Source organism: Panthera uncia (genome assembly GCF_023721935.1).
Source record: "Panthera uncia isolate 11264 chromosome B2 unlocalized genomic scaffold, Puncia_PCG_1.0 HiC_scaffold_24, whole genome shotgun sequence".
Classification (NCBI taxonomy): domain Eukaryota; kingdom Metazoa; phylum Chordata; class Mammalia; order Carnivora; family Felidae; genus Panthera; species Panthera uncia.
Window position 1 is genome coordinate 3,832,518 of NW_026057580.1, and position 21,517 is coordinate 3,854,034.

Genomic DNA, 21,517 nt, shown 5'->3' on the forward strand with positions numbered 1-21,517 from the left:
CGAGATCATGACCTGAGCCAAAGTCGACGCCTAACCAACTGAGCCACCCAGGCACCTCTGTTTATGGTTTTAATTGGTAAATAATAACATGAATTACACAATTTTTGCCCAAGATGGTATGTTGAGGTCATCTGTTTCTGTGTGTTCAGCTGGAGTGTTGGAGATATTTCACTAAAGTTCTATTTTTTCTTTTAATTATTCATGTTTGATACAGAAAACATGAAAAATGCATCAATGTATAGAAAGGAGAATAGAAATTACCCATGATTTTACCCAGAGATAGTCTGTGAGTATTGTGTTAAAAAGGTGATAACTGGCATTTTCTAGTTTTTTTCTTTGTCACTTAATATGGTGTAATCATTTCTCCTTAAACATGTCCTTAAACACTTTTTCATAGACATTAGCAATATGGCTGCATAATATCACACTATTTTGATGTATCATAATTTATTTAACCTTTGCCCTATTTTTGACATCCCTCCCACCATTTTAAATTATTATAAATAATGCTATTGGGCATGTGAGCATTTTGGGTTGTTCCTTTCGTAAAGACATTTTGAAATGAAATTACTGTAATGGTAGAGTTTCATCTTTTTCTACCTCCTACAGCACCGAGTGAGAATTATATGTTTCTTAGAACTTTAAAAGAATCAATAAAATAATATAGCCCTAAAGCCTTCTGAGGTAGAAGCTTTTTGATAACATTCTCATTTTCTTTCCCAATGTTTATCTAAATTTAGCCCTTTTTCACAGGAAATATTAATTTAATTACTATTAATATTATTAAATTGAATGTTTCTCATGTATTTACATATAACTGTTTAAAATTATTTAAATCTATGGATCTGTGAGTATATGTATTTTCTTCTGGATTATATTTTCCAACAACATGTACCTTATATTTTGTTTCTGCAAAGCACCAATTATTTAATTCTGCTACTGTTCTCTATTTTTTAATGTTTATTTATTTTTGAAGGAGAGAGAGAGACAGAGTGTGAGCTGGGGAGGGGCAAAGAGAGAGGGAGACACAGAATCCAAAGCAGGCTCCAGGCTCTGAGCTGTCAGCATAGATCCCAACACGGGGCTCAAACTCATGAGCCATGAGATCATGACCTGAGCTAAAGTCAGACGCTTAACCAACTGAGCCACCCAGGCGCCCCTACTTTTCTCTAACTTTTAATGGTTTTTTTTTTTTTTTGGTTCTATTCCACTTTCCTTAAGTTTTGTGTGTATGTATATTTATAAGCAAGTATGTTCTGTAGTGTTTAGTTTCTTTAATTAATTTAAGAGCTAAGAAAGTGCCATTGGGCCACATAACAAAAGCTTTGGTAACTAGCTTTTTGTCATCATTTTCTAAAAAGAAGTGGCTAGATTTTTTTTTTTTAATGAAAACTGTGTAATCTTATTGTTTATAATCAGAGAATGAGGTCTTGACAATTTCTGCTTTTGGGAACTGAATCAAAGTCTTCTTTTAGCATTGAGTATGATCAATTTTTGTAAATGTTTCTTGGTCACTAGAAATAATTTCATATTCTTTGTTCATATTCAAGAAAGTTCAATGTAGCTATTCAACCTTAAAAATGATAAAGTGTAAAATCTCTATATAATTACTAGTTTATGGCTGCAAAAGACTGGCTACGTAATTTGCAGGGCCCAGTACAAAATTAAAATGTGGGGCCTCTTGTTAAATAATTATTAAGAACTTCAAGAGGGTGACAGTGACCATTAAGCCAAGCACGGACCCTTCTAAACACAGAGTCCTGTGTGCACAGATCACACACTCATAAAACCAGCCTTCTGCACAATCTCAAATTGCAATACTACCTGTGTTAATATCCACTTAAAATATGAATGCATTTTGCTTTTTGTAATTTGATAACATTTTATTTATTACAAAAAGCGTAATTATAATTAAGTCTCACTGTAGATCACAATTTTTAGTAAAAATTAACTCTGTTCTTATAAGTGCATTTTTTTCTTAAATTCTACATCCCTTGGTATCTTTTTGTTGGAGTAGATTGTTACATTTTCTCATCATTTCCCTTTATTAAAACTTTATTTTTAAAAAAAAATGTTTATTTATTTTTGAGGAAGAGAAAGTGCAAGCAGGGGAGGAGCAGAGAGAGAAGGGGATAGAGGATCCAAAGTAGGCTCCGAGCTGACATCAGTGAGCCCGATGCAGGGATTGAACTCACAAACCATGAGATCATGACCTGAGCCAACTAGTTATTTTCAACTTCTTTTCTATTTTTCTCAAAGTTACCTATGCACACAGTTTTAAAAGACAGCCATCTTCAGGGCCACCTGGGTGGCTCAGTCAGTTAAGCGTCCAACTCTTGATTTCAGCTCAGGTCATGATCTCACAGTTTCATGAGTTCGAGCCCTGCATGTGGCTCTGAGCTGGCAGTGCAGAGCCTGCTTGGGATTCTCTCTCTCTCTCTCTCTCTCTCTCTCTCTCTCTCTCTCTCTCCTTCTCTATCTGCCCCTCCCCTGATCTCACTGTCTCCATCTCTCTCAAAATAAATAAATAAACTAAAAAAAAAAAGGCAGCCATTTTTATAAGGCTTACTATGAAAACCTACAACACCCTGCCCACCTGCTCATCATTTTCCATTCCACAGAGCAACCACTTTCACCTCTTTTAGCTTTGTGGTGGGGGTGGGGCGGGAGGTTAATATGTATCTGGGTGGTGTATTTTATGAATCCTTCGCACTCTTGAGAATGTCATTCTGTTCCCTCTGACCTGAAGAACAGGTTGCCCTTGTATACATGGAGTGCGTGTGTGTGTGTGTGTGTGTGTGTATTTACCACTCAGTACTTAAACTGCATCCCTAAGAATGTCTTCTTGTTCCCTTATACATGAAGGGCAGCTTGACCAGTTATTGAATTCTTGGACCACAGCAATTTCCTCAATACTCTGCATATATCTCCCCATTACATTCTAATATTTAGGGTTGTGGCAAGTCTGCAACATCCTGATTTCACTTCTTTTGTGAGCAATCTTTCAAAACTTTGTTTGTTCATTTGTTTCTTAGAAACAAGGGTTCCCCCCACCCTCCCCCTCTTTTTAAATTTCAAATATTTTTGGGTGTTGACCTTAATTTCTATAAACTTTGTTTGGAAACTAGTAATCAAATTCTATCTCCAAACCTAATCTCTTTAAACTTTAAAGAAATGGCAAGTTTTCTTTTATGACAGCTTAATTATTACTTGCACTGAATTCATTTCCTGCTTTAAGTTAACAAGCTGGCTTTGATTTCTTGTCTGTGATGCCCAGAAACACATAACAGATGTAAAGAAAATGAGAAACCACAAGAAGACATGAAGAAAAGAGGAAACATTTAGCAAAATGGAGACATAGATCTTTATTAGTCAAAATGCTGCTTTGCTTTGTCTTCTCATAGCAGTAATACTGATGACTGATTTTTACTGAACACTGATTTTCTAGGAGGCGGAGGGAAACTCTTACCTTCAGAGGCAACACCTCTCTGTTGACACCATAAAATGTGGCCATAGCAAGAGTCCAGGACAGCAGGCCAGCCACATTCCCACAGACTTTTTTGGCATTTTCCAAAGAATAATCATCTATGTTAAAATACGGCTGCAGCAACTCAACAGTCTCTTCATTTATAGTATCCTTGGGAAACTGCTGAAGGCTCCACAGGAACCCTGTTGCACTCATTAACTGAAAAATAGTAGCACAACCTGTACGTTCTGGGAGAAAATCAATGCTTTCTTCCTGAGTTAGTATATATTCCGAAATTGAAGTTTCTTCCAAAGAAGTAACAACCGACACCCTCTTAAACATACAAATCAAGATTGACAGCAGTCAACCTAAATCTGTAAACTGCAAATTGTCTTCCCATTACCACGGTAAAAGAGTAAGGAAGAAAAGATATGTGAGCTTCCCGTCCAGTGGGTGCATCTGAATGTCACCAACCACAGAAGCTCCCTTTCAGAGACTCAGTTGGGTTGACATCAAGACCGTGCCAGTGCTAGCCTCGGGTTCTGGACACTTTTTACGAAAAGAAGGCATTTGGCTTTAAAATCTTTCCCCACTTATACTTTAGGGGGTGCAGTTTAAGATAAACTCTTCATTACACAATTATCAATTACTGCCTGCCAGCTTGTCTGGTCTATATTGAATGTCCTGGACTGGGGACACCTGATGAATCTCATTGGTCTTGCAAAGATTTTTACTTACTTTTAATGACTCTCCCCAGGATGGTTTGCAGCAAGGTTTTTCTGGATCCATAGTGACAGGGTCAATTTTCTTTTGAAATAGTAGCAGAACACAGTCCATGATTCTCATAATAAGATGCGGGGGCTTTGCAAGTTTCCTGACTGTGGCAATATCATTTGGTTTGATAGTCTGTATTTGGGATTAGGAAATCAACGTATTTTTTTGTTGAACAGTATTAATAATCACACAGGAATCTAATGCTTTTAAATAACAAAAGTAGAAAACTTTAAAATGTATGTTCTCCCCATCCCCTGACCTTATCCCTTTAAGGGTTTATATCCCAAAATTTTTGCATAATGGCTCTTTCATTGTTATCTTGGGATTTCCATTTGTTTTTATTCTTTTTTCTCTTGTTGCCCTCAAATAATTGCTGTAGAATATCTCTACCATTCATTACCCACCACCCCAGACCTGTGAGCAACACGCCTCATTGATGGGTAACATTTAGATAACTTGCATCTTCAAAGCACATACTCTATGTGTGGATATTAAAAAAGAGAAGGAAGGCTCTGAATATCAGAAACCTAACCTTCAGTCTTTGTCTTAAGGGCTGCCCTATCTATCCAAGGGGAAGAAATTCAAAGGAGAAAAGAGAAGTTATTATAACATATGGCTTATAAAAATACTTTTCAAAGTTTCTATCTGTGAGCTGGATTTAAAATATTACCTGATATTCAAGGCAAGAAGGATTGGAACATAACATGACCAATAAAATCGCCTAAGAATCATTTGTTCAGTGATTTCTCTGTCTTGCAGGTTACTGTAGGATTCTTAAAGGGAGTGGGGGGTCGAGAATGTGTCCTGATCTTTGCCACAATTTTATTAAATGATTATCATAAATCTATTCATTCAACAAATACAGGCATTCTCCCATTTAAAAAGAAAGAAAGAAAGAAAAATAACCTTGTCCTCATAATCTTTGGAGGAAAAGAAAGAAAGTATAATCACCCTAAACTAGGATTATCATCGTGATAGAAGCAGAGAGGTGACAGGAAAAACAAAGGAGAGCCAGAAGAGTCGAACACTTTCTAGAAGGGATGAGCCTCGTCCTGCAGAATGACTCTTATTAGGCAATGTAAGTTAGGAAAAGCATTTCTGGCAGAGAGAGAGACATTTAAACAGACCATGATTCTTCCAGAAGCCTACGGATGTTTCTGCATGGCTGGACCATACCGTGTATAGAGAAAGAATGACAGAAGAGTTCAAGGGATAGACAGGAGCCAGATTATCAGAGCTAACAGCAGCACTGATATTTACTCAGTACTTTCTATGTGCCCAGCAAACTGTATTCATTACCTTTAATGTTTAAATTTACCCTTCAAGGATCACTGAGGAATTATAATCGCCATGGAGACACAAAAAAGTAAAATAAATTTACGCCAGATCATGTATTAAGAAGTGGTGGTCGCAAAAGACAACTGCATGTTGCCTCACAGATATGGATGGCTAGCTGGGAACCTTATCCCAACAGCCACTGGAACCCACAAGAAGATTTTTTTTAATTTTTTTAATGTTTATTTATTTTTGAGAAAGAGAGAGAGCACGAGCAGAGGGGGGCAGGTTCGGGGGTGAGAGAGGGAGACACAGAATCCAAAGCAGGCTCCAGACTCTGAGCTGTCAGCACAGAGCCTGACATGGGGCTTGCACTCATGAACTGCGAGATCATGACCTAGCTGAAGTCAGATGCTTAACCGACTGAGCCACCCAGGTGCTCCCACAAGAAGATTTTTAAAGGGCAAGTAATATAATCTGGAGGGGATGCTTTGGAGGAACTGAGAAGGCTCTCTATATAATCTGAATCCCTTATGCTATTGCTTAGGCCATTAATCACCATTATTTCTCAGATCTCATGGAAGGCTGATTTATGGAACGAAAATAGTAAGTTATAGGGGCTGAAGACTTAAAAAAATTAGAACTTAGAAAATTGAACCAGCAGAAACATTTGTCTTCAGACTCAGAGATTATAAAGCACACTAGAATTCAATTCAGTTTTCAGATTCTAGAAGTCCTGCAGTGAATTTCACAGAATTAAACCTGGTTCTGGCTGGGACTTGTGCTGAGAGCAGGTCACAGCACACACTCACGTTCAAGGCCGCCTCTGCTTCTTCCAGGGCCGGTCTAGCTGCCTCCAGCTTGGTCTCAGCTTTTACTTTTTCACTATCAATTTCATCCACAATTTTTTGGGCTTTGTCTTTCACCTCCTGCACTTCATTTTTGACTTTGGCTGAAGCCTGAGCACTTACTGTGACTTCTGCTAACACCTGTTAAATCGAGGGAACACATGAGGGCAAATAGGTTATCTCCTGAGCAAAATTTACAGATTCGAGTAGTGGAAGAACATTTATTTGATACAATATACAACACAAATAAAAGCAAATTGATTCCCTATGTATATTTTATATATATTCTTTAATTTATGCTTTAAAGTGTATTACAGTAACTCCTTTAAATGGTTCCTTGCAGTCTTCTCCTAAGGCTTACAAATATATAAATAAGGGGCGCTGGGGTGGCTCAGTTGGTTGAGCGCGTGACTCTTGATTTTGGCTTAGGTCATGATCTCAGGGTCGTGGGACACACAGTTACTTTATGGACACAGGTCCATACCCTGTGTCAGCTCTGCACTGGGTATGGAGTCTGCTTAAGATTCTCTCTCTCCCTCTGCCCCTCTCCCCTGCTCTCTCTCTCTCTCTCCTTCTCTCTCTCGATGTATATTTTTATATATGTATATTTTTATATCTATAGACTGTATACATAAACATTTTAAGCTTTCAGGAAAATGGTATTTCCACTGTATGTAATTTCTAGAAAATTAACACAATTCAAATATAGATAATGGAATAAGGTCAGAAACCATATTAATGCCCATGAAAAAACATAAAATAGCTCATGTTTGTTGAGCACCTACAATATGACAGGACTATGCTAAAACCCTGTCCTATGCTATCTCTCTTACTTCAGTAACTGGCTAAGGGTTAAGATTTAAGTATCCACTCTTAACCAACTCAGTGAGTGGAAGCTGAAAGCAGTCACAGGCTGGTAGGGTCACAGATGAAGGAGCAGCAACCATCAACTTGAGAGGAGTATCTTTTTTTTTTTTTTAACTCCACCAACATTTCCTATTAGTTTTTCCCTCCTTGACACAAACTTTAGATGAGACCTGGGTCATCCTAGAAACTTAGAGCATGAGAGGACCTTAAAGAGAAGACTTAACTTAAATATAAGTTATAGTCAAGCAAAAATTTTATATAAAAATTATATAAACAAATTTCTATGCATTTATAAAAAATTTATAAAAATTTTTATAAAAATTATATAAAGAGAGACAGAGCCAGAGAAGAAAGAATAGTCAGGTGGAGGATATAATAATTTAGGTGTGCCTTGGTGGAAGTTAAACAAAAATATGTAATGGTCTTTGTGAACATTATATCACGAGAAATAGCCTACAGGTTGGGGCACCTGGGTGGCTCAGTTGGTTAAGCATCCAACTTCGGCTCAGGCCTTGATCTTACGGTTCATGGGTTCAAGCCTCAGCATCAGGCTCTGGGCTGACAGCTCGGAGCCTGGAGCCTGCTTCGGATTCTGTGTCTCCGTCTCTCTCTGCCCCTCCCCTACTTGTGGGCTGTCTCTCAGAAATACATAAACATTAAAAAAAATTTTTTTTAAAGAAAAGAAACAGTCTATGGGTTTATATATTAACCATTTTTAACAACATTTTTAAATGATGCTTTTTAAAATATGGAATAATATTCTTCATCACTAGTTATAAAGTAAATGCCACTCACTTCATCTGCTTTTACGGAAGCCACTGCCAGCTCCTTCTCCTTTACCGCAAGATCCTGAGAGAGCTTAGCAACAGATTCACTTGCCTCCATAAGCTTATCAAGACCTTTGCAAATACACACACATACACTTTTCCTTAGAATATGGACATCCCAAATATTTGTTCAATATTTACTATTTACAAGGCACTGTACCAGGATTATAACACAAGATAATTATTTATGGACAAATGCTTTAAAAAATACTCATATAGGGGTGCCTGGTGGCTCAGTTGGTTAAGCATCTGACTTCAGCTCAGGTCATGATCTCACGGTTCGTGAGTTCAAGCCCCACGTCAGGCTCTGTGCTGACAGCTCAGAGCCTGGAGCCTACTTCGGATTCTGTGTCCCCCTCTCTCTCCGTCCCACCCCTGCTTGTGCTCTGTCTCTGTCTTTCAAAAATGAATAAACATTAAAAAAAATTTTTTTTAATATTCATATATTAGGAGCAACAATACTGACCAAATCTCTGAGACTTTCAGCAGGGGGTGAAGAACACCATCCAGCTAAATTGAAGAGAAAGTCACAATGCCATACTAAGATTACTTTAGTCAGGTAACTAACTTATTTGACAATTTAGTGCTGTCCTTGGCTTTGCAAACATCATTTTTAATGATGTAAATATCTTTTTTTTTTTTTTTTTGCCTTTGAAGCACATTGCAGCTGGAATGGCAAATGAGACAGCTAATATAGTCATCATTTTGTGGTTTTCTTTGCTATGAAAATGAAACAAGCGGCTAAACCTTGTGCAGCTGGCTCCAAGGCTCTCAGTACCACAGAGCAAAAGAGCTGGTTAAGTGGATTTCTCACATTGCAACTGAGTTCTAGACGGTGGTGTGTTGGTAAGTGTTTAGTATCTGGGTCTCTTGGGGAGAGGGGGGAACACTCATTTGCATGTTTTCCAATTCCCATGGTGTAAATATTCCCACCATGGCTGATTTTAAGCCACCAAGAGACTGTTAGTAGCACTCCATTTTATGTCTACCATACTGATAGAATAAAAATAATTAACCTCAAGAACATGAATAGCAGTAAAACAGAGTGAAAATAATTAAGATGTGATAAATTTTGAGCACACTTGCCTTCTTAAAATATAACTTATTTAATTGTGAGTTTACATGTTTTGAATAAAGGCTGTGTTTAATGACTAGATCATAAAGTTCCTAAGAATTTAACTATCTCTCCAGAGCCAGTCCAGGTAGCTCCAGCTGACCACTGATTGTAGAGCATCCTATGGAGAGCCACAAGAAGATGAACCATGAGAAAAACAGAGGACAGTTTCTTGCACAGTGTTTCTTTCCATCACTATAACTGCATAGACCTTGGAGTTTAGTTATGCTAGGGCACCACATTTTTTGCAGGAGAAGTGGGGGGGAAAAAAACCACTTCTTTTTGGCCTGTTTGGACCAAATGTTTTCTGGACATATAACTTGCTCCAATTTATAATTTTCCCGCTTATATTACATGTCCTGGACACAGACATCCATTGCTCAGGGAAACTCTCTCTTTTTGTTTTGATTTGTTTTTCCTTTTCCTTTGTTAGAAATCTGAGAAGCATTGACATGGCAAAGTTTAGGCAAGTCAAGGCAAAGTGTAACGAAACCAAAAACTGAAGTTGTGGTCAGTTTCCAAGAACTGGCTTTCCAAGAACTGGTAGTTTCTCTACCTGCAGGCAGGGGCTCAGTGACTATGAGGACGCCCAGCCCGACAGTGTGGATCCAGTTGAAAGGGCCAGGAGAAAATGGTTTGAAAGAAAAAATTGGCCCCGTCTGTTTGGATTTTCTTCTGCCTGGAGCTTCTTAAAGGTAAATGACCCTAACAGGCATCTATATATATAGATTCCTATGAAAAAGTCCTTAAAAGATTCCATTCTGCTTACCAATATTCATACGTTCAGCTTGTTCATTGATAAATTTCACCTTTTCAGCATAAATGTTTTTATAACCATTTATAAAGGAGAGATAAGACTTGGGAGTCACGTGAGCTCTTCGGCGGTATCTGAAAGTAGAACATGACGATGATGTTCGTCTCTGTCATTCTGATGTATTCCTATAAAGCATCCTACAGATGCGCTTCCCACTGTGGAATCAGCGTAATTCTGAAGGGTGATTCACTAGTAGGAGGGGAGGAATTGTGAATGGGTTCCCTAGAGGTGAGGTGGAAAGGACACTAAATATCTGATGTTTTGACCCTTTAGGGGGTCTTTGACTTGACCCTTACCCCACTCTGGGCTTCTGTTTCTTCATCTGGAAAACTGAGAAAAGAATCACTGCCCCACACCTACCAGCATTTTGTGAATTTTATATATATTATGTATATATAATATATATATATATATGAAAGGAATATATATATATTATACATATATAATATATATATATGAAAGGAATTTGTGCTATGATCTGTTTTCATTCAACTGATATTTGCTAAACACTTCTTCACTGTTAAAAACTAGCTGGGTGGGCCTACAAATGTGAAAACCAGTGTCTCCCCCAGATTGACCAGATCATCCTTGAAATCAAGGCAGCCACACTTGACTCAAATATTCAACTCACTATGGCTTTACTATAGTAATTCTATTTAACTCAAATATTCAACTCACTATGGCTTTACTATAGTAATTCTATTTAACAGTAGACATAAATAAAAGGAATAATTTTATAGAGGAGAAGCTTGAGTCAAAGAAGAGCTCCTCACATACTATAAAATCATTTTACCTTTTATATTAATTTTTTCATTTTTGGAGTTCCAAAGATTTTTAACACTAAAAAAAATTTTAAGGACTGGACATATAAGTGACTAGCATTTAAGCATTTTATAAATATCACATTCAGAAAAAACTTCTACAGTCAGAGAGGATATGAAAATTTTGGACAATACACAAAATTTTGCAAAAATAAAGACACAGTCTTTTTTTGGAGCTGTACAAAGGTAAACTTTCTCTCCACAGATGACAGTAACCGACAGAGTTCAAGTTAAATGGAAGGAAAATCTTCCTAACCGTATGAATTAATACCCATGGATTCACCAAGAGGATCTGGGAGATTATATAGAACTTGTTAAGGGGGTGGGAATCCTGGGTCTAGTTTTAAGTAAAGAAAAGGGTCCAAGATAAACATACTTTTGTGAGATAGGGATCCCCTGGAAAATCCATGAAACTGTTAGGTAGACTCTCTATGTAGGAAAATTCTTCCTACATAGGTTTAGGGGCAGGTTTAACACCTACATATGCCCCTACATAGGGGCAGGTTTAACACCCCCAGAAGCCTGAAGATCACGTTGGCCCACCTTTACTCACATCTGTCAAATGTACACAGTGACTATCATGCTTTGGGAGGGCGAAAAAGTTGTATTTTTGAACTGTTGAAGACAGCTTTCACATGTGAACACCATTGCTATTTTTAGCAAACAGTCAATTAAAATTATTTGGTGTGAACACATTGATAAGATTAAGAGATGCAAGGGTGCCTGGGTGGCTCAGATGGTTGAACCTCTGACTCTTGATTTTGGCTCAGGTCATGATCTCATGGTTTGTGGGACCGAGCCCCGTGTTGGGTTCTGCAGCCTATGGAGCCTGCTCGGGATTCTCTCTCTCCCTTTCTCTCTGCCCCCCCCCCCCCCCCCCCCCCCCCCCAGCTCTCACTCTTGCTCTCTCGCTCTCAAAATAAATAAATAAACTTAAGAAAAAAGGCTAAGAGATGCAAACACAAAACCTAAATATCCCCTAACATAAGGCAATAGTGAAACTTTAAAACAGTGTACTTCTTTAATCAGAATAAATAATGCATGTAAATAATAAACTAATTTTAAATAGTTTATAATGAATCGGTTAAGTCATTTTCAAAAAAAAATTAAGCAAATGAAATAGAGTGATTCATTAAGCATCTGTTACTTTGAGGCCTGGAGAGAAAGTGATACTTAAGTACGGACACTAGTTAATTTTTAAGTCTCATTTATTTATCATTATTTCAATGCATAATCACTAGAAAATCAAAGCAAGAACAAAATCTAACTGCATCTGGGACTCTGCACTCAATCAATATAAAGAGCCTGTTAGTGGCTGCTGCACTGAATTTCTCTTTGGAGTGAACTCTGGTTTTGCAGCTAACACGCTCAGGAAAAGTCACTCACCTTTGGAAATAACTTTCACAGCTCTCTGAAACCATGTCATGGAAGAGTCCCATTGTTTCTACAACTTGTCTTTTAGTGTCACTGGAGCAGACAATACCATAGCCTGAGAGGAAATAGGAGGCCACAGCAATCAAAGCCTCCTTTGGCCAGCGACTAAACCAGTCCATGGTGCAACCTGATATCAAGCCAGGAAATTTCAAAGAACGGGCACGGAACTTCTCACCAACCTATTGGCAGCAAAGACGGAAAGCATTAGACACACAAAGGAATTATAATAAATTGTCTAGAGAGAGGCTTAGGCATTCTGGGTCAACAGTGTAATATTTAAAAAAAATCCTGGGGGCAGGGTGCCTTGGTGGCTCAGTCGGTTAAGCGTCCGACTTCAGCTCAGGTCATGATCTCACAGTTTGTGGGTTCGAGCCCCATATCAGGCTCTGTGCTGACAGCTCGGAGCCTGGAAACTGCTTGGATTCTGCTTGGATTCCCTCACTTACACTCTCTTTCTCTCTCTCTCAAAAATAAACTTTTTTTTTTTTAAATCTTGGGCTGCATTAATAAATTAAGTGTCCAGATGAAGGGAGGTAATATTTCTACACTCTTCCCTGTCCTAAGACTACATCTGCATTATTGGTTTTGATCCTAAGAGCTACCTTCAAGAGGAAAGTGACAAACTGAACTCTTGCAGAGAGAGATGACCAGGACAGTGAAAGTCCTGGACACTAGGACAAGTGAGAATAGTGGAAGGGGTGGGAGGTGTTTGGTCTACAAAAGAAACAACTTAGCGAGTCTGCAAAGACTTTCTCTAAATATCCCAGGAGCTGAAGCGGGGGATGAGGTTCATTTTACAGGCCAGAAACAGAATCACAGGGTGAAAAAAACAGAAAGACAAAATCCAGTTCATTCTAAAGAAGACCTCTCTGGCAATTAGACTATCTAAAATTAAGTAGGTTGGCTTGTGAGTTAGTGAGACCCATAGAGCAGAGCTGCCCAACAGGACTTTCTGTGACTCTGGAGATGTTCTACATATGCGCTTTCCAGTATGGTGGCCACATGCCACATGTAGCTACTGAGCATTTGAAATGGAGCTAGTGGGACTGAGGAACTGAATTTTTATTTTACTTCATTTTAACTAATCAAAATGTAAATGGCCATACATGTCTAATGGCTACTATACTGGACAGTACAGAGAGCTAGAGACAGTCAAACCTACATCAGGGACATTCTAGATGGTATGTCTGTATTGGAGGAAGAACTGGACAAGATTACATCACCAAATCCCTTAACAATTTGAATAATCTATATCTCTAGGCAATTAATGAAAGCTGTAGGCTATGAAATAATTTCTTATAAAAATGAATTATTTTAAATTATTACACTTTGGTAGGAGATTGCCTCTGGTGGAGATTGGTGGTAATGAAGTGTTAATTTCAATTCAATGTAACAAATGTTAGTTTCCAGGCGAATCATTTCATCACCGAAGGTGAATATTAAGTACATTTCAGTAAGTAACTCCTCCCACATAAATACAAATTAAGTAACAACTCACTGGAGAAAAGCAGAGAACAACATGCAAGTTCTTCCTTGATCTTGAAATGAAGTATTCATACAGATTATCAAAGGTAGGAGGGTGGCGAGGCAGCTCCTTTTTCATTACCGATATCAGACCTTGGGTGATTTCATCCATCTCGTCTCGCGCAAACAGATTGGAGATCTTTGAGAAACAGACAAGAAAGTGTTCTGTTTTTTACAGGTTCCCCACACCAATTCACTGCCAGAATCTGGTCCTTTTTTCCCCCCAATGTGTCATCTTTTTTCATATTTTCTTTCTGCATCTCCACAGTCAAAATCCTCCATTTGCCAGAGATGACCAAGAATACTACTTTTTATTGAGCAGTTCAATCAGGAGAAAATGTTGTTTCCCTTGGCTCAAATAGCTTCCACCAAAAATGTATCTACCATTCCAATCGTCTCTTTAAAATGTCCAGTGACACTCTGTACTCTCCGATTCTCTGACACAATTCTGGGTCTGAAGTAATTTTTTTTCATTTTACTGTTTGTGTACTTTTTTATCAAGGTATAATTGATACACAATATTATATTAGTTTCAGGTTATTCAACATTTATATACTTTGGGTAATAATCACTACAATAAGTCTGGTTACCATCTGTCACCATACAAAGGTACACAGTGTTATTGACTATATTCCCGACACTATATATTACATCCCCATGACTTCTTTATTTTATAACTGGAAGTTTGTACTTCTTGATCCCCTTTACCTGTCTTCCCCACCCCCACCCCAGCAAGTCCCCCTCCCTCTGTCAACCACCAATCTGTTCTCTGTTATCTATGAGTCTGGGTTTTGTTTTGTTTTTTATATATCACATATAAGTAAAATCATGCAGCATTTTCTTTCTCTGTCTGACTTATTTCACCTAGCATACTACTCTCAAGATCCGCCCATGTGTTCACAAATGGCAAGATTGCATTTTTTGTTGTGTCTGAGTAGTATCCCTTTGTGTGTGTCTGTGTGTGTGTGCGTGCACGTGTGTGTATACATACATACCACATCTTCTTTATGCATTCATCCACTAATGGATACTTGGGTTGTTTCCATATTTTGGCTATTGTAAATAATGCTGCAATGAGCATAAGGGTGCATATATCTATTTGAATTAGTGTTTTCATTTTCTTCAGATAGATAGTGGAATTGCTGGGTCACAAAGTAGTTCTATTTTTAATTTTTTGGGATCCTCCCTACTGTTTTCCAAGTGGCTGCACCAGTTTACATTCCCACCAACAGTGTATGAGGGTTCCCTTTTCTTCACATCCTTACCCAAACTTGTTATTTCTCATCTTTTGGATAATAGCCATTCTGACAGGTATGAGGTGCTATCTTGCAGTGGTTTTTATTTGCATTTCTCCAACAATGATGTTGAGCATTTTTTTCATGTGCTTATTAGCCATCTGTACATCCTCTTTGGAAAAATCTATATTCAGATCCTCTGGCTGGAGGATTGTTTGGGTTTTGTTGTTGTTGTTGTTGTTGTTGTTGTTGTTGAGTTGTATGCGTTCTTTATGTATTTTGAATATTAACCTATTATCAGTTATACAACTTGCAAATATTTTCTCTCAGTCAGTAAGTTGCCTTTTAATTGTGTTGATTGTTTTATTCACTGTGCAGAGCATTTTGGTTTGAAGAAGTCCCGCTTGTTTATTTTTCCATTAGTTTCCCTTGCTTTTGGAGTCAAATCCATAAAATCATTGCTAAGACCAACTTCAGGGAGCTTACCACCTATATTTTCTTTTAGGAGTTTTATGGTTTTAGGTCTTAACAATTCAAGTCTTTAATCCATTTTGAGTTAAACTTTTGTACATGATGTAAAGTAGTGCTACAGTTTCCTTCAGCCAGTTTTCCCAACACCATTGATTAAAGAGACTGTCTTTTCTGCATCGTATATTCATGGCTCCTTTGTCATAAATTGACCATACATGCATGGCTTTATTTCTGAGGCTCTCTATTCTGTTCTGCTGATCTATTTTTATGCTAATACTACACTGTTTTGATTACTATGGCTTTGTAGTATAGTTTAAAATCAGAGATCATGATTTATTCACCTTTGTTCTTTTTTTTTTTTTCAAGATTGTTTGGCTATTCAGGATCTTTTGTGGTTCCATATAAATTTTAGAATTCTTTGTTCTAGATCTGTGAAAAATTACATTGGAGTTTTGATAGCTATTATACTGAATTTGTAGATGGCTTTGGATAGTATAGCCATTTTAACAATATTAATTCTTCCATTCCATGAGAAGAAAATGTCTTTCTATATATTTGTATCTTCTTCATTTCTTTTATCAATGTCTTACAGTTTTCAGTGTATAGGTCTTTCACCTCTTTGATCAAATTTACTCCTAGGTATTTTATTCTTTTTGATGTAGTTGTAAATGGCATGTTTTCTTAATTTTTCTTTCTGCTAGCTCTTTATTAGTATGTAGAAATGCAACCAATGTTTGTATATTATTCTTGTATCCTGAAACTTTACTGAATCTGTGTATTAGTTCTACAGTTTTTTGGTGGAGTCTTTAGGATTTTCTATATATGATATAATATCATGTGCAAATACTGACAGTTTTACTTCTTCCTTTCCAATTTGGATGACTTTTATTTCTTTTTCTTGCCTGACAAAAAACTTCCTGTTAAGTATGATATTAGCTATGGATATGTAACCTGAGCCGAAGTTGGACACTTAACCGACTGAGCCACCCAGGCACCCCTGGTCTTTATTATTTTGAGGTACATTCTCGCTGTAGCCACCTTCTTGAGGTTTTAATCATAAATGGATGTTGAATTTTGTCAAATGCTTTTTTAAGCATCTATTGTGATGATCATACAATTTTTGTGTTTCATTTTGTCAATGTGATGTATTATGTTGATTGATGTGGATTTTGAACCATTCTTGCATCTCTTGAGTAAATCCCACTTTATTATGGTATATGATCATTTTACCATATTGTTGAATTCAGTCTGCAAACATTTTACTGAGGATTTTTGCATGCGTGCTCATCATGGATATTGGTCTGTAATTTTCTTTTCTTGTGGTGTCTTTGGCTATGGTATCAGGGTAAGTCTGTCCTTCTCAGATGAGTTTGGAAGTGTTCCCGCCTCTTCAATTTTTTAGAAGGGTTGGAGAATAGCTATTAAATGTTCTTTCAATGTTTGGTAGAATTCACCAATGAAGCCTCTGGTCCTAGACTTTTGTTAGGAGGTTTTTGATTACTGATTTAACATCCTTACTAGTAATCAGTCTATTTGGATTTCCTATTTCTTCATGATTTTGTCTTGTAAGTTTCTAGAAATGTACCTATTTCTTCTAGGTTGTCCAATTTGTTTGGTATCAATTGTAACTACCTCTTTTATTCCTGATTTTATTTATTAGAGTTCTCTCTCTCTTTTTTTTCCTTGTTTAGTCTAGCGAAGGGCTTGTCCATTTTGCTTATCTTTTCGAAGAACCAGCTCTTGGCTTCATTGATCTTTTCTATTTTCTTTTTAGTTTCTATTTATTTCCACTCCGACTTTATTATTTCCTTACTTCTACTAACTTTGAGCTCCCCCTCCACCATTTCTAGTTCCTTTAGGTGTAAAGTTAAATTGTCTATTTAAGATTTCTCTTATTTCTTGAGGTAGGTTTGTATTATTATGAACTTCCGTTTAAAAAACATTTTTACTGCAGTGCATAAATTTTGGTGTGTTGTATATCTGTTTTCCTTTGTCTCTAGTCTTTTTTTTAATTTCTCCTTTGATTTCTTCTATGATCCAGTAATTATTCAGTAACATGTTGTTTAATCTCTATTTACTGTCTTTCCAGTTTTCTTCTTATAACTGATTTCTACTATCATACAATTATGGTCTGAAAACATACTTCATATGATTTCAGTCTTCTAGAATTTATTAAGACTTGTTTTGTGACCTAAGCTATTATCTATCCTGGAGAATGTTCCATGTGCACTTAAGAGTGTTTTCTGCTGTTTTGGGATGGAATGTTCTATATCTATTAAATCCACATGGTCTAGTGTATTGTTTAGGCTGATGTTTCCTTACTGATGTTCAATCTGAATGATCTATCCATTGATGTTAAGTGGGGTGTTAAAGTCCCCTATTTTTATTGTATTGCTGTCAATTTCTCCTTTTAGGCATGTTAATATTTGTTTAATATATTTTGGTGCTCCTATGTTGTTCACATACATATGACACATACATAGATGTCATATCCTCTTACTGGGTTGACTCTTATCATTATGTAGTGCCTTCTTTGTCTTTTGTTACGATCTGTTTTAAAGTCTATTCTGTCCTGGGGCGCCTGGGTGGCTCAGTCGGTTAAGCATTTGACTTCAGCTCAGGTCATGATCTCACAGTTCATGAGTTCGAGCCCCACATCAGGCTCTGTGATGACCACTCAGAGTGAGCCGGCTTCGGATTCTGTGTCTCCCTCTCCCTCTGCCCCTCCCCCACTCACATTCTCCCTCTCTCTCTCTCAAAAATAAACATTAAAAAAAATTTTTTTAGGGGCGCCTGGGTGGCTCAGTCGGTTGGGCATCCGACTTCAGCTCAGGTCACGATCTCGCGGTCCGTGAGTTCTAGCCCCGCGTCGAGCTCTGGGCTGATGGCTCAGAGCCTGGAAACTGTTTCCGATTCTGTGTCTCCCTCTCTCTCTCTGCCCCTCCCCCGTTCATGCTCTGTCTCTCTCTGTCCCCAAAATAAATAAACGTTAAAAAAAATTTTTTTTTTTTAAAGAAGGGTTTAAAGTCTATTCTGTCTGACCTGAACTATACCGACTTTCTTTTCACTTCCATTTGAATAGAATATCTTTTTCCATCCCTTCACTGTCAGTCTGTGTCCTTAACTTCTGAATTGGGTTTCTTGTAGGTAGCATATAAATGGGTCTTTAAAAAAAAAAAAAAAAACCCATTCAGCCACTCCATGTCTTTAGTTAGATAATTTAGTCCACTTACATTTAAAGTCGTTTTTGATAGATATGTACCTATTGCCATTGTGTTAATTGTTTTCTGGCTGCTTTTGTGGTTCCCCTCTGTTCCTTTCTTCTTCTCTTTCTCTCATCCCTTGTGGTTTGATTACTTTCTTCAGTGTTAGGTTCAGATTCCTTGCTCAGTTTCTTTTGAATGTTTACTGTAAGTTTTTACTTTGTTGTTACTGTGAGGTTCATTGTATCATTTCATTATATAATAGTCTATGTTAACTTGATAGAAACTTAAACTTGAACACATTCCAAAATTCTAGTTTTACTACCTCCCCCCATATTTAATGTTTTTGATGTCACCTTTTGTGTCTTTTTATATCCCTTAACTGATTATTATAGTTTTAGCTAATTTTATTACCTTTACCTTTACTACCTTCATAGTAGTTTCGTAAGTGACTAACCCAACCCCTCTACTATGTATTTACCTTTTCCAGTAAGATTTTTATTTTTGTATGCTTCCTGGCTATTCATTAGTGCCATTTCTTTTCAGCTTAAAGAAGTCCCTCTCACATTTCTTATGAAGCTTGTTTAGTAGAGATGAGTTTGTTTAGCTTTCACTAACCTGAAAATCTGTTTATCTCTTTTTCAATTCTGAATAGTAACCTTGCTGAACAGAGTATTCATGGTGGGAAATTTTTTTCTTTCCTTTAAGCACCTTAAATACACTGTGCCACTCAGTTCTGGCCTGTAACGTTTCTCCTGGGAACTCAGCTGGTAACTTTATGTATGTATGTATGTATGTATGTATGTAACAATTTGTTTTTTCTCTTGTTACTTTTAAGATTCTCTATATCTTTAACCTTTTATGTTATGTCCTGATGTGAATATCTTTGGGTTCATCTTATTTGGAACTCTTGGCTTCCTGGCCCTGGATGTCTGTTTCCTTCTCCAGGTTAGGGAAGTTTTCAGCCATTATTCCTTCAAATAAATTTTTCCCCCTTTTTCTTTCTCTTCTCCATTGGGCCCCCTATAATTCACATATTATTCCATTTGATCCCCCATATGTCCCTTAAGTTATCTTCATTATTATTTTTTCTTTTTGATGCTCTGTCTGGGTGATTTGCATTGCTTTGTCTTCCAGCTCACTGATCTGTTCTTCTGCTTCTTCCAGTTTGCTGTTGAACCCCTTTAGTGTATTTTTTCAGTTCAGTTATTGTTTTGTGCCAGTTTTGCACTTTATACCTACCCTGCTTGCACAGGTGAGCAGGCTTGAACAAGGTACCCTCCTTCCACCTTGCTAAGACAGGTAGGGGTGAGTGAGTGATCACGGTACTATCCTGCCACCTTGTTGAAGTTGGAGAGCATGGGTGGTGACTTCTGTTTGATACTTTCTTATGTCGTCTATATCTTAAACTTCTCACTGTGTTCATCCATTCTTCTCATGAGGTCAGTGAACATCTTTATGACCATTACTTTGAACACTTTACCAGGTAGGTTACTCATCCTCATATCATTTAAGGTATTTTTCTGAGATACTTTCATTTATAACATACTTCTCTGCTTCTTCATTTTGCTTCGCTCTCTGTGTTTGTTTCTATGAGGCAAAAGAGATATTTCTCCCAGTCTTGAAGCAGTGGCCTTATGTAGGTGTGGACCTTCTCATTCAACTTTGCCCTAGCTCTTGGTTGTCTCACAAAAGTTTCTTATTATCTAAACCACTGATTTATTGTTGATATGTCCTTCTTGAGGGTATACCAAGACCAGTCAGTGTTCCAAGGGGGAGGAATCTCATTTAGCACCTGGTTTCAGGCTGATTAGAAGCTAGGCCCTCAGGCAGCAGCTTTTAAACGATGCAAATACAGGGGCGCCTGGGTGCCTCAGTCGGTTAAGCGTCCGGCTTCGGCTCAGGTCGTGATCTCGCGGTTTGTGAGTTTGAGCCCTGAGTCGGGCTCTGTGCTGACAGTTCAGAGCCTGGAGCCTGCTTGGGATTCTGTGTCTCCCTCTCTCTCTGCCCCTCCCCCGCTCATGCTCTGTCTCTCTGGCTCTCAAAAATAAATAAACATTAAAAAAAAAATTAAAAAAAAAAATAAAGGATGCAAATACAGGCAGTCCTGTAGGGCCACAATCATAATCCCTGCTGGCCTCCAGACCAGGAGGTCTCTCTAGATTGAAAAAATTGGGGCTCCAGACAAACATATAAGCTCCTTTCTGGGAGGTCTCATTGAGCTCTAGCAAGGCCAAGGGGTTGTGCAAGGACGGTGTCTTTTGCTTACATTCCCTGCCAGTGTCTCCTCAGCCTCTAGCTGTGTGGGAAAGCTAAAGCCTGTCCAGCTGATGGAAGCTCCAGGCTAATAGGCCTTTTTCACAGGAAGACCGGGGTTGTGTTTCAGTCTTCTGTCTGTGCAGTGTCCTGGTTGTGGCGGCCTGCCAGGAACTGTCCTTCCAATGTTACGTTCCCAGAGAGCTCAGAAAAGCCGGTCCCCTTGGCCACGGGCATCAGGAAATCAAGGGGCATCCCCACGTGGATCGCCTGTGCTTGTTGGCTTTAACTAGGCAGCTGGAGAGTGTAGAAGAGGCACACACTTGCTGGCTTCAGAAAGACAGTAGGAAAATGTTTTGACTGCATGCTCCCATGGGCTTCAGGACTGCAGTAGTGAGTGCCTTGTCTGAGTGTGTGCACCAGCTTTAGAATGGGTGGGAGAATATTTCAACCATTTGCACTTGCCAGCCCCATCCAGGGAGTGATGGAGTGACCACTACTGCCCATGCTTGTGGACCTTACCTAGGGAACAGGTGAATGCTGCATTCATTGCTCATCTACTCCAGCCAGAGAGCAGAGGAGTGGCAC

At 38.1% G+C, this 21,517-nt stretch overlaps 1 protein-coding gene across 1 annotated transcript in view; it reads right to left on the reverse strand.

The window, feature by feature from the left end:
• DNAH8 (dynein axonemal heavy chain 8) overlaps positions 1 to 21,517 on the reverse strand; it is a 324,054-nt gene that overhangs the window by 108,560 nt on the left and 193,977 nt on the right. The window contains exons 63-69 of the mRNA XM_049652745.1: positions 13,739 to 13,903; positions 12,193 to 12,419; positions 9,941 to 10,059; positions 8,026 to 8,129; positions 6,328 to 6,504; positions 4,205 to 4,372; positions 3,470 to 3,685 (exon numbers count right to left, since the gene is read on the reverse strand). Coding sequence (XP_049508702.1) covers positions 3,470 to 3,685; positions 4,205 to 4,372; positions 6,328 to 6,504; positions 8,026 to 8,129; positions 9,941 to 10,059; positions 12,193 to 12,419; positions 13,739 to 13,903 — 1,176 coding nt within the window. The remainder of the gene's footprint in view (positions 1 to 3,469; positions 3,686 to 4,204; positions 4,373 to 6,327; positions 6,505 to 8,025; positions 8,130 to 9,940; positions 10,060 to 12,192; positions 12,420 to 13,738; positions 13,904 to 21,517) is intronic.